This window comes from Artemia franciscana, chromosome 8 (assembly GCF_032884065.1).
Source record: "Artemia franciscana chromosome 8, ASM3288406v1, whole genome shotgun sequence".
Classification (NCBI taxonomy): domain Eukaryota; kingdom Metazoa; phylum Arthropoda; class Branchiopoda; order Anostraca; family Artemiidae; genus Artemia; species Artemia franciscana.
The window spans coordinates 4,921,401-4,932,666 of NC_088870.1; the positions used below are offsets into that span (position 1 = coordinate 4,921,401).

General features: G+C 35.2%; 1 protein-coding gene across 4 annotated transcripts in view; it reads left to right on the plus strand.

The window, feature by feature from the left end:
- LOC136029895 (ceramide synthase 6-like) overlaps nt 1-10,578 on the plus strand; it is a 73,959-nt gene extending 63,381 nt beyond the window's left edge. For all 4 annotated transcript variants that reach the window (XM_065708378.1, XM_065708380.1, XM_065708379.1 and 1 more), the window contains 3 exons: nt 1,182-1,326; nt 7,111-7,208; nt 10,366-10,578. In XM_065708378.1, coding sequence (XP_065564450.1) covers nt 1,182-1,326; nt 7,111-7,208; nt 10,366-10,372 — 250 coding nt within the window. In that variant the 3' untranslated portion in view covers nt 10,373-10,578. The remainder of the gene's footprint in view (nt 1-1,181; nt 1,327-7,110; nt 7,209-10,365) is intronic.
- The last annotated feature ends 688 nt before the right edge of the window (nt 10,579-11,266 follow it).

The window sequence follows — 11,266 nt, forward strand, 5'->3', positions numbered from 1 at the left end:
CCTACGTAGACTTCTCGGCATCCATTGGACCCGGAAGGTAACGAACGAGCACATTTGAAATATCACAGGTCAACCGTCCCTCATCGAGACCATACGAAGGCGCAGATGGTGCTACCTCGGACATGTGCTGCGCATGGACGATTTCAGAATTCCCAAGTCTACTTTTTTTCTGGTTACCCGAAGGCACCCGCCACAGAGGAAGACCCAAAAATACACTCTGTCGTACCTACAACAACGACCTACGGCGCCTTCACGCCTCAATACAGCCGGAGTGGGAAGACATCGTCGCAGCCGCAAGTTTCAGAGACGACTTGGACACCCTGGGCGCCTCTGGAGGCACATGAGGATCTAATGTAAGGTAAGGTCTAATGGTCTTGCCGCGACTTAGTTCGGTGATTCCGAATAAGCCTTACTTTTAAGTTTTCTTCGGAAAAGATCTTCTGTTGCTTCATAAATTCTTCTTATAAACATACCTTTTAGTTCCGTGCGTTCATCTTCTAAATTCACCAGATTTTAAACCCCAGTTTCATATCAAACTGTTTTTGAAACTTCGCTTTCTTTTTCTCATCCTAAAGTCTGAGTCATTGGAAATCTCTTGACGAAACCCATCTGTTTTCTACCATATTTCATACCTTTTGCAAATACTCCTATTAGTCTGTCTATCTTTCATTTCTAAAAGATTTTCTGATGTTTTCTTCGCAAGCTAGTCCCCTAAACTCATTCCATCGCGTCTTCAATGTTAACAAATTTGAAACTCTAGTTTCATATCAAACTGTTTTTGGAGCTTTACTCGTATTTTCGTATCCTGAAGCTTACCAGCGTCGACATTACGTGACAAGCCGCTACCTTTCCGAAAAATTTCAGCTTTTATTAATTCTAGATCCAATTTTTCAGGTATTTCAATTATTGTTTAATTTTTTTTCTGTATCATAATTTCGTTTTTAATGGTGCTTTTGGCATGCTGTAGATCGTTTTTTGGTTCTATTAAATATATCAGCAGGTTATTCTTAATATATAAATATATTAAATTTAATAATTTGTTTTGTAATAAACTACTTTACTACTATTGTACTAAAAATTTAATCGTTTAGGTTTCTGATCTGTTCAAGTAATTACTTCATTGGTACCTAGCTTTTGTTGCTGCCTTGGGACTACGGCTAACTCTTTTATTTTTCTTCCAGTTCACTGTTTGAGGCTTACACTTTCATTCCTTTTTTTCCTGCCTATTACATATTCAATGGCCTTCTATGCACATTACTGCTTTTACATGTTATTTGGACATACTATATTTTAAGGATATTATGGAAAGTGTTTAACGGTAGTGAGGTAAGTTACCATTTACCATTTTTTTTCGCAGACAGGTTCCTTCTCCCTCGCCCTGACTAAGAAGATTGATCCTACGGTGAAGCTTAAAAGTAAGAAAAGTCCACTTTTAAGCTACAAATTATAGGAGGAGGATAATTTACGTGCTAAAAAATTCTCCTGGGGGGAGGGAAGACTCATGAAAAGTACAAAAATAGGTGAGCTATCTAAAAATAATATATAGAATTAATCATGCTAGATAACTTTAGAGATTAACAGTTTTTTAAAAGAATAAAAGTTTGTTTTTATTTTACTGATTTAGTTAAGTGTCTAATTTTTTTATTGAATTAAAAATTGCGAAATCTTTTAACAGTAATGAAGCTAGAGTCCATTTATTTTTTTCCATTTTACAACTAGGTGGTTCTTGATTAGTTGGGGTAAAAGGTGGTCCCGGATAGTTGGGACAAAACACAATTAGTTAAAAGTTAAAAAAATAAATGATACATCAAAGCAAAGAGAAGTATGATAAGTGGAAATAGATGGAGGATAAAGGTAAAGGGTTAGAACATAAAAGGGAATCCTGCAAAGGCATCGATTGATGCCGGTATGAAGAAGAGATAGCAAGAACAAATTAAGAAAGCAAGAACTCTGTGATCATTTTTATAATTTTCGAGTTGTTGAGTAGTAGTAGTAGTAATAGTCAATTGGTAGATTTTTGTTTTAGCATAAGGCTAGTGAAGAAACAAAAATGGAAGAATTTAGATTAAACATGGACAAAGTAAAATTCGAACATAACTAATCGTTGTTAAATAGAACAGCCAGTCGGCCAGTTCGTCAAAATAGCTATTTGAAAGTTATCGAATTATGTGGCCAAATAGAAATCAAACCAAGAGTTGAATAAGTGCGCAACAGGAATAACTAATTAATATAAAAACATAGAAAGTCAACAAGTAAGAACAGAAAATGAAGGCTTTGTCACATAGTGGATATTGTACTAATTCTAAGTATAATCTGTATTTAAATCTTTTACCAATTTTTATATGGCACCCGGTACCGTACAATCTGCTCCGGTATAATCTTTAATTATATGAAGTATAATTGATTTAAGTTAATGCAAATCATGATCTTCTATGTCTCTAATTGTATTAGAGCTAAGGTAAAGAGGAAAAATTATAATCTCTAATAAAAATTAATTCGTGTATAATCTTTATTTAAATCTTTTAATAATTTTTATTTGGTACCCGCTACTATACAATCTGCTCTGGTATAATCTTTATTAATTGAAGTATAGTTAATTTAATGTATTGCAAATCATGGTCTTCTAAGTCTCTAATTGTATTAGAGCCAAGATAAAGAGGAAAAATTATAATTTCTAATAAAAATTAATTTGTGCATAATCTTTATTTAAATCTTTTAATAATTTTTATTTGACAACCGCTACTATACAATCTGCTCCGGTATAATCTTTACTAATTGAAGTGTAATTAATTTAAGATAATGCAAATCATGATCTTCTAGTCTCTAATTGTATTAGAGCTAGGATAAAGAGGAAAAATTATAACTAATAAAAATTAATTTGAGTATAATCTTTATTTAGGCACATAATGTTATTGGATATTAAATTATTTTAAGTATAATCTCTATTTTAATCTCTTAATAGTTTTTATTTGGCACCCGCTACTGTACAATCTGTAACGGTATAATTTTAATTAATTTACTTACTTTGACTTAAGGCTCCCGCCGCATGGTATGTGGCGTCGAGAACATAGCAACTTTGCTCTCCCAGGTGGACCTATCTGCTACTATGAGTGGGGCCTCGACAGCAGCAATGTCGGCCATGTTGAAGAACGTCCGAAGACTGTCCTTCCATCTGGTCCGAAGTCCATTCCTTGGGCATAACCAACCATGGGATGGGGGTTCAAAGTCGTATATGATTCTAACAGTAGGTGTCGGTGGCATCCGAAGGAGATGTCCAAACCATCCTGAGAGTTCGCTGGGGAATTTGTGTTGAAAATGGAACTTGGTGAGCAAGGGTAAGGAGCCTTTGATTACTCACAAAATCACCCAATCGAAGCCCACTTGATTCGACAGAGTTGTCTCGTCTGGCAGGCGTCTATCGTGCCAAAGGTGGGGATTTGAGGGGCCATGTCTGAGGCGTGTAGAGGAGGATTGAGCTCATGAATGAGTTTTATATGTGCATCTTCGTGCGCCTAGATATATGGAGTGATCTCCAGATGGCATTGAGTCGTCCGGAAATAGAAGAAGCTTTCACGATTCGGCTGCCCTGTTCCGCACCCATGGAGCCACCATTGGAAATCATGGAGCCAAGGTAGGTGAAGTTAGTAGCAATAACTTCAACGTGAGCTCCTCAAACTTTGATGAATACGGGGGGGCATAACTGGGGCTGGGGGCTCGACTTCCATTATTTTGGTTTTGCCAATTTACAGTAAGCCCGACTTTTGCAGTTTCTTCCTGCAGGACATTCAGAGCGTCTATTAACTATTGCATGAAGTCAGTAACGAGTGCAAGGTCGTCTGCGAAGTTAACGTCATTCAGGACTCGATCTCCAAATTATAGGCCAAGGTCGGTTGTTCGAGTCATGACATGGTTAATGTTACAATTAAACAATTATAGGGTGACAGCACAACCTTGTCACTCACCAGTTTTGATGGTAAATGATTTGGTGGCTCTGCTTTCTATTCAGTTGGTTGTAGCTCTCAGTTCCCGTGTATAGCTTCTCAAGGACAAGGTAGTATTTGACTGGAGGTCCGAGGGAGCGGACTATAAGCTATAGAGATTTACGGTCGACTGAATAGAAGACAGCCTTAAAGTCCACAAAGGTTATATAATCTTTTCTACGGATTTATTTTGTCTTTTCCACCAACTGCCGCACTATAAAAATATTTTCAACATTAGATCTCTTGGGCATAAACCCGGTCTGTTGGATTCGCCTCTTTCTAAAAGAGGTTGGACACTCGAGGCAGGTACTATGCATTTCATTGCAACCGATTTTGGGTGGAGGGTTGCAAGCCCAACCGACCCTAGGTCTAGGTTTTGATTAGAGCTAGGTGAAACCTAGGTACTGAAATCCTTGGGATAGGCTCCTCCCACCTCATGAGGTTGAGGCCGCCCTTGTAAAGGAGGGTTTAGCTAGGGAAAATTCCATATCCAGAGGCACGTGGTAAGCAGATAAAATCTGCTTCATCCCGGACGAACTCTAGTCATCTCTTGCAGAGTTCATAGATATGGATGCTACGTTGAAGTATAATTAATTTAAATTAAGATAAATCATAATGTTTGTGTGTTTAATTGTATTAGAGCTAAGATAAAGAGCAAACATTATATTCTGTAATACAATTAATTTAGGTCTAATCTTTATTTAGTCACACTCATGCTCGATCATGAATGGTAAATTCTTATATTTCCAAATAACTCACCTGTTTTCTATTTTTTACCCCTCCCCCCCCATCAATGAAAAGATATGTTTTACGGTGGGGGGGACAATCATGAAAAGTCCGTTTTTGGGCTACAAATTATCAGCTGGGTAGGAAAGATGCAACTTCCAAGATTGATTTCGAAGGGGGGAGGGTGCAGGAGAAGTCAAAAAACGCAAAATTTGGGGATTTATTTTGAAAACCTGAGAAACAAGTCCTACTCGATAATTTCTATATTAGAGGCAAAAAGAGAAGGAGGTATTACTTTCCTAGTATTCCGGAATCAAAAGTGTGGTTTGATTTCATTGGTCTCTGACATATTTCTGTAAGCAAATCGCACTACTCCCTAAGGAAGCGTAACTTCCAGAAATTCAAATGATTTCGCATTTTTAACCTGATTGGTTCTAACCCAGTGTGACCCCGGTCTAAGCCAAGAGTGAAATTTTAAACCCGTAAAACGAACGAAGTTTTGAAGAAGTCTCCTTTTTATAAGAAGTCTGTCTGTTTTACTGTGGAAGATGTAAACAATTTTGTAAAAAACGAATATTTATTAATCTATTTAATTGTCGGTTGAAAATAAATTCTGATCCACTTTTTCTACTTGCGTAAAAGCTTATCGAAACAAAGGTAAGTCTTGACTCTGGTCTATATTCACCAACGTTCATAATTACTATAACGTTCAAGGTTCGTAGTTATTAAAAGATAGCTATCTAGACGAGATAAACTAAGTTACGCCTGGCAAATACTAAAAAAAAAAATTAGATTCATTAATTATGCAAAAATATACAAAATCTAGATAGTAAAGAAACTATTTTCACATTAAAGTAAGGATCAATAGATAGCGACGGTTGAACTTCGCTGAGGTAAGGATGCTGGGACTGTTTTGAAAAAGTGTTCATTTTAGTTTCATTGATTTTATCCTCGTGTAAGTTGTTTTTTCTTTTTTGTATTGCTGAGGACGGCCCTTGCACATAGGGCCGAAATATTCATTCTAATTTGTTTCCCACTGTCTTGAGGAATTCCCTATTGTTCTTCTTCGTTTTTGGTGTTTGTTAAGCAGCAACAGCAGAATTGTTCAGCTGGATTGTTAATGTGTTAGACCCTGTTAAATTTCGTTAACATTTTTTTGTGCTTAAATCACGTTTCAAGGATAAATTTTGACGTAAAGCTTTGATATGGTGTATGAATAATGCGAGTTTATTTAATTTTGAATTAAGTAGCCTTTTTTATTTTCTTTAATAATATACTTATGTAACTACGTGAGAGGAGTAAAGACAGAAGCATTGAATAGATTGGGGAGGAGGAGCAGCTTGTGCTACCGTGTCGGCCTCAGGACCTCAGTTGGCTTGGAATGGTGCTGGAGTGACTTGTTGTTGTTAGTAGTAATAGTATCCATGTAGTTTAAGCTTTTGTTTTAGGTTAACTATGACTACGTTAGTAGTTGTATTGTAAGGGAATTCGATATTTAAAATAATTTTGCGGGCCTCAATGTCAGCTGTCCGCCTGAAAAGAGAAAGGACGATGACAAAGGCAATTGAATAGGCGACGAAATTTTACATCCCCTTTGTCGGCAAGGTTTTCAATCAAAGCAGGTAGCACCACAGGGAATATCCAAATCTGTAGAATTGCAAAAATGAATTTTCTTTGAGCTGTTTTATTAGTGTTTTCCTAGCCAGTATGCTAGAACAGTTTTAGAGACTGCCCTTTCCGAAACTTGAAAAGAAAAACCTGCCCCTTTTAGTAGAAAAAACGAAATTCGCAATTTCTAATGATGTAAGTCTCATCTAAAACTGAGTATCTCTATCATCGACGCATAACGGAAAATTTTTTATTGTGAAAGGGTAATTCTTATTCTTTCATAGCTGGCAGCTATTTTGACAAAAAAAAATTATAGAATTGTCATTAGATTTTTTTTTGCAGAATTAAAAGTTTGACTCGCTTTATTTTCTCCTCACAGACAAGTTGTGGTCGGAGCTATACTTTGTTGGAGACCGGTAATTTTAGGGATAAAGCTTCGAGATAGTATATAAATTAAACGGGTTAATTTATTTTTTGATTATATTGTGTTTTTTTATTTTTAAAAGAAAAAAATAATATAATTGTTATAATTTTTTTTTCCAGAATTAAAAATTTGACTCGCTTTTTCGTTTCTTCACAGACAAGTGATAGTCGGAGCTACAGTTTATCGGGAACCGAAAATTCAGGCACAAAGCTTCGGGATAGTGTATAAACTACACGGATCATTTTAATTACGTAGTTTATTTTACATTTTTTTCCAAGAAAAACTGTAATAAAAATAAGAAAAAAATAATGTAATTGTCATAAGTTTTTTGCTGAATTGACAATTTGACTCATTTAAATTTTCCCTTCCCAGACAAGCGATAGTCGGAGCTCAACTAGTGAATTATCCGGAGATGAAATTAAAACAAATGGAACTACCTCAACGCCCGATAGGAGGCGGAAAGCAGTTAGGTAAATCCATTTCTACAATTTATTATAAATTATTTATTACATTTGTAATTATTGTACATAATTTAGCGTTTTTTTTTCTGTGTGAACAATTGCTCTTTAAGTTTGATTTAAGTTTCTATCTGTAAAAAAGTTATAATACTACTTTAGAAATGACAGGAGCCAAACGTGGCACACCGCTTCATTATTCAACAAGGTAGGCTACTTTAATTACAAAGGTTTTTAACTGTTATTTGGTTTGGGACGGGGGTCAGTGACGGGACTCTGTAAGCTCAGTAAGAGTCGACCCAGCTCTAAATGGGTACCTGGAGAAATCTGGGGAAGGTAAGCAGGAAAGATGTGCCAAAGCACAGGATGGCCATCCCCAACCCTTCATTGCACGTCCGGGATGAAAGGCCACGAAACAGAGATCAGCACCACTGGTTTGGACCTTAAGGGTCCATAGCCGTCATACTCACTTACTTTTTACTTTTTAACTATTATTGAAATCCTTAAAAAAGAACCGTTCGTGAAATAGCTTCAGAACTAATTTCGTGATATTGCTAAGAATATAAAAGTGTTAGATTTGCTCCTAGGTTTGAAGCGGGATGACAGCACCCCTTATTCTTTATCACGGGACACATCATGTAGTCTTAATATTTTCCCTTAAATAAGCATAGGTCCTTCGACTCTTAATTTATTATTTCATCCCAATAAATGTGCTGATGTTTAAAATTTCAATTTCTTTTTAGCAATAATAATAATGATTCATTTATAACTCACTTTTAAACAAAGCAAGTGGAGTAAATTACACGAAAAAGAAAGAAAAAGCAAATACATAGACACATAGACAACTTAACCTTTATCTCGGACAAAAACACACAGATAATATTATTGTTTAAGCCTAAGGACACAAAGGCATGTCTTGTTAAATTGGCATTAAGCAACTCAAACGATTGTAAGCAAAGCTCAAACAATAATGTACCATAATTCTCAATAACACGTGTATTGCGATATGAAGTGGGAATGTATAGCAAAATTTTCAATATCTGAAATAACCAATACGGATCTGGCGTAAATCTTTCTTATTCAATGATGAATACTTACCACTTAAAAACAAGACAGAATGGTCAAAATATGTACAACATATTTTAGCTAAAGCTAGGCGCGAATATTTTTCGCGGATAGGTACAATTTTCCAATATCCAATCTTCCACTTTTTTTTTACATCTCTCAGAACCTGAAGTCGCAGAAAAGGGAGTGTAGAACAATTACTAATCCCTAACCACGGTAAACTCAACATTACAAATTACCGAAGAAACACAGGACATATTATGAGCTGATGATTTGAGATTGAAAACTAAATATTCGTATTGATCAACATTCAGAAACTCAACAACATTCCAAAATATCATAGAAATACGTTGCACAGATAATGCCAACAAAGACTTGGCCTGGTTCAAAACTAGCTGGTCGTCCGCTTACGCAATATAAGACACATCAGATAAATTATAAAAATATGAAGGGCTTTTTCCTGATAACACATATTTAATGCAAGCATTAAATAGATAAGGTGATAGTACTTCACCCTGACGTACTTGAGATTGAACTGGTATATTACCGTAGAACGCTGTACCAGATTTATAACGAAGTAACGAATTAGTATACTAAAAATTAAGAACGTGTATGGCAGAAGGGTTTACTACAAACTCTGATAAAGAGTATCACACTTGTGCATGGCAAATAATGTCAAAAGTTTTAGACGAATCCAAAGCACGAATATATAATTCATTACCTTTAGACTGGGTATCATAAAGAATTAAAGTTAAAACTTTATACTATGTTGGCACTCTACATAAGGTTGAAACCCGAATTGGTTTGAGTCTTTCGCAGTTCGTTCAATGATATATGGGAGCAGAACTTATTAAAAAAAATCTTACTAATATTGCAAGCAACAGTGATGGGTCTATAAGAACTGTAATCGAAAAGGTCTTTTCCAAGTTTAAGAGTAGTAGTTACCGTCCTGCAAAGGAGGGAATCAGGCACCACCGACAAACATAAACAGAACTGAAAGGGTAACTGGAGCTGAGTGACTAGTGCTGGACAATCACAGCGTAAATATAATGCGCCAATCCCATGATAAAGGGATTGGCCAATCCCATTGGGATTGGCCAAATCCCATTGGTCAATCGCTAATGATAAGCGCTAATCCCATCAAAATCACTCGATTTACACTTAAGTTTAAGCATACAATTAAAAATACTTTTAGTTGATACAGCTATGATATGATGTTGCAAAACTTGAGTTGGCGAAAGTTTAGTAACTGAGAACTGAAAATGACAATGGAGACCATACTCAATCTTACTTAAAACGTTTTTATAATGCCTAATCCAAGACGTCCCTAATAAATCAAATTTAGACGCATTAATGACTTCCTTACATTGCATCGCACTTTTCGACAACTCAGCACCATTATAAAGAACCAAATGAAGATACCGCTTAAACTCTGCTTTTCTCTTACTTTTTATATCTGATACTTGGCCTCGCTAGGGCCGCCCACATGCAACCCAGGTGCAAAGCCCTAATTTAGGACAATTTTTGAAAGATTTAAGACCGGAGTCTTCTTTCCAAATCGGGCTTTGAGTTTTGAGTTTAACCCTGACAAGGGGTACAGCCACATTCTCAGCTTGTTTTATGTGCTCAACTAAGCGAATGTAATTAATATTCAGTTGCAATCTGGCTCGTGGCGAAAAACACTTTTGCACAGTAGATTAAAAAGGATCTTGAAACAGGATAACAGAGCTGTTAGGGAAGAAATATATAAATGCCAATTGGCTTTGCTCCACTCTCGTTTCATAAACCATTTTTTATAAGTAGTAACACAAGGATTATTAGATGTGTCAGGGGTTAATGTCACAGTAAGGGAGAGGGGAAGGTGGTCAAAATCACTTTTGTCTTCGTCAGCATAAACGACTAAACAGGTAACATCGGTGGAGCAAATAAAATGGTCAATATTGGTCACAATTTTTTCGATTCTGAACTTTTTTAATTTCTGCACATTGTCCTTCTTTATTCATTCTTACTTTTTATTTTGTTTATCTAGTGTTCAAGAACTTTTTGATGGAAAATAACTTTTTATTTAGTTCTTTTATTTCGAATTTAATTTATGTTTTTTTTGTAGGTCTTAAGTGTTCCTTTTCGAGTCTGCCTCAACAAGTCATTTTCTTGAAGTGATTTCTAAATTTATTTTAATTACTGCCTTCGATGGTAACCGCTTGTGAGTATGCTAAAACTATAGCATATATCAAATTTTGAATGTTTTTTAGTCAAATGATTGAGTGAAGTGTTTTTAATTTGGGATTATTTTTGCAAAAAATAAATGTCTTTAGTCTAATTCAGGGCTTCTTAAACTTTTTTCATTCACGACCCTATTTGTGATTCCTAGTTTCCTGGCGACCCCATATAAATGTAAAACAGAAAAATGACTAAATATCTTTTCATTTTTTATCTATTAGGTAATAATATACATGTATTTGTGAAAATATATATAACTAGAATTTGCTTAGAAACATACAAAAATCCAATATTGAAAATTGCTGATAAAGTCGCAAAATTATATTCTATATAATTAAAAAAAATTATGTGTCCTATTTTTCAATAAAATTGTTTTTTTGCAGTAGCATAAAGAAAAGTGAATTATGGGAACGTCTTATGTAAACTCGTATATATTTTAACGCCGGCGTTGAATGGTTAGTATTAAATTAAAATTAAAGGAAAAAATTTAATCAGATGGATGTGCCTATTCTTTTATTTTTTTTTATTATTCCATAACAAATTAAACCTTGGTGGAATTTTTGATGCTGCTGGACACAAGACCTCTTGAAAATTTTTGCGATAAGCACTCATATTTCTAATATGTATTAAAGCTAAGAAAGTAACTTAACATAAATATGTAGTGTTTAATGGCAGAGGACATTTAACAACCCACAATCAAAGATTGTGGGTTGATCAAGTTCCGATCCAGAATTCAGTTAAGGGCTGTTTTGGAAACTTTATTTTAAGTTTGAGTCACTTGAAAGCTT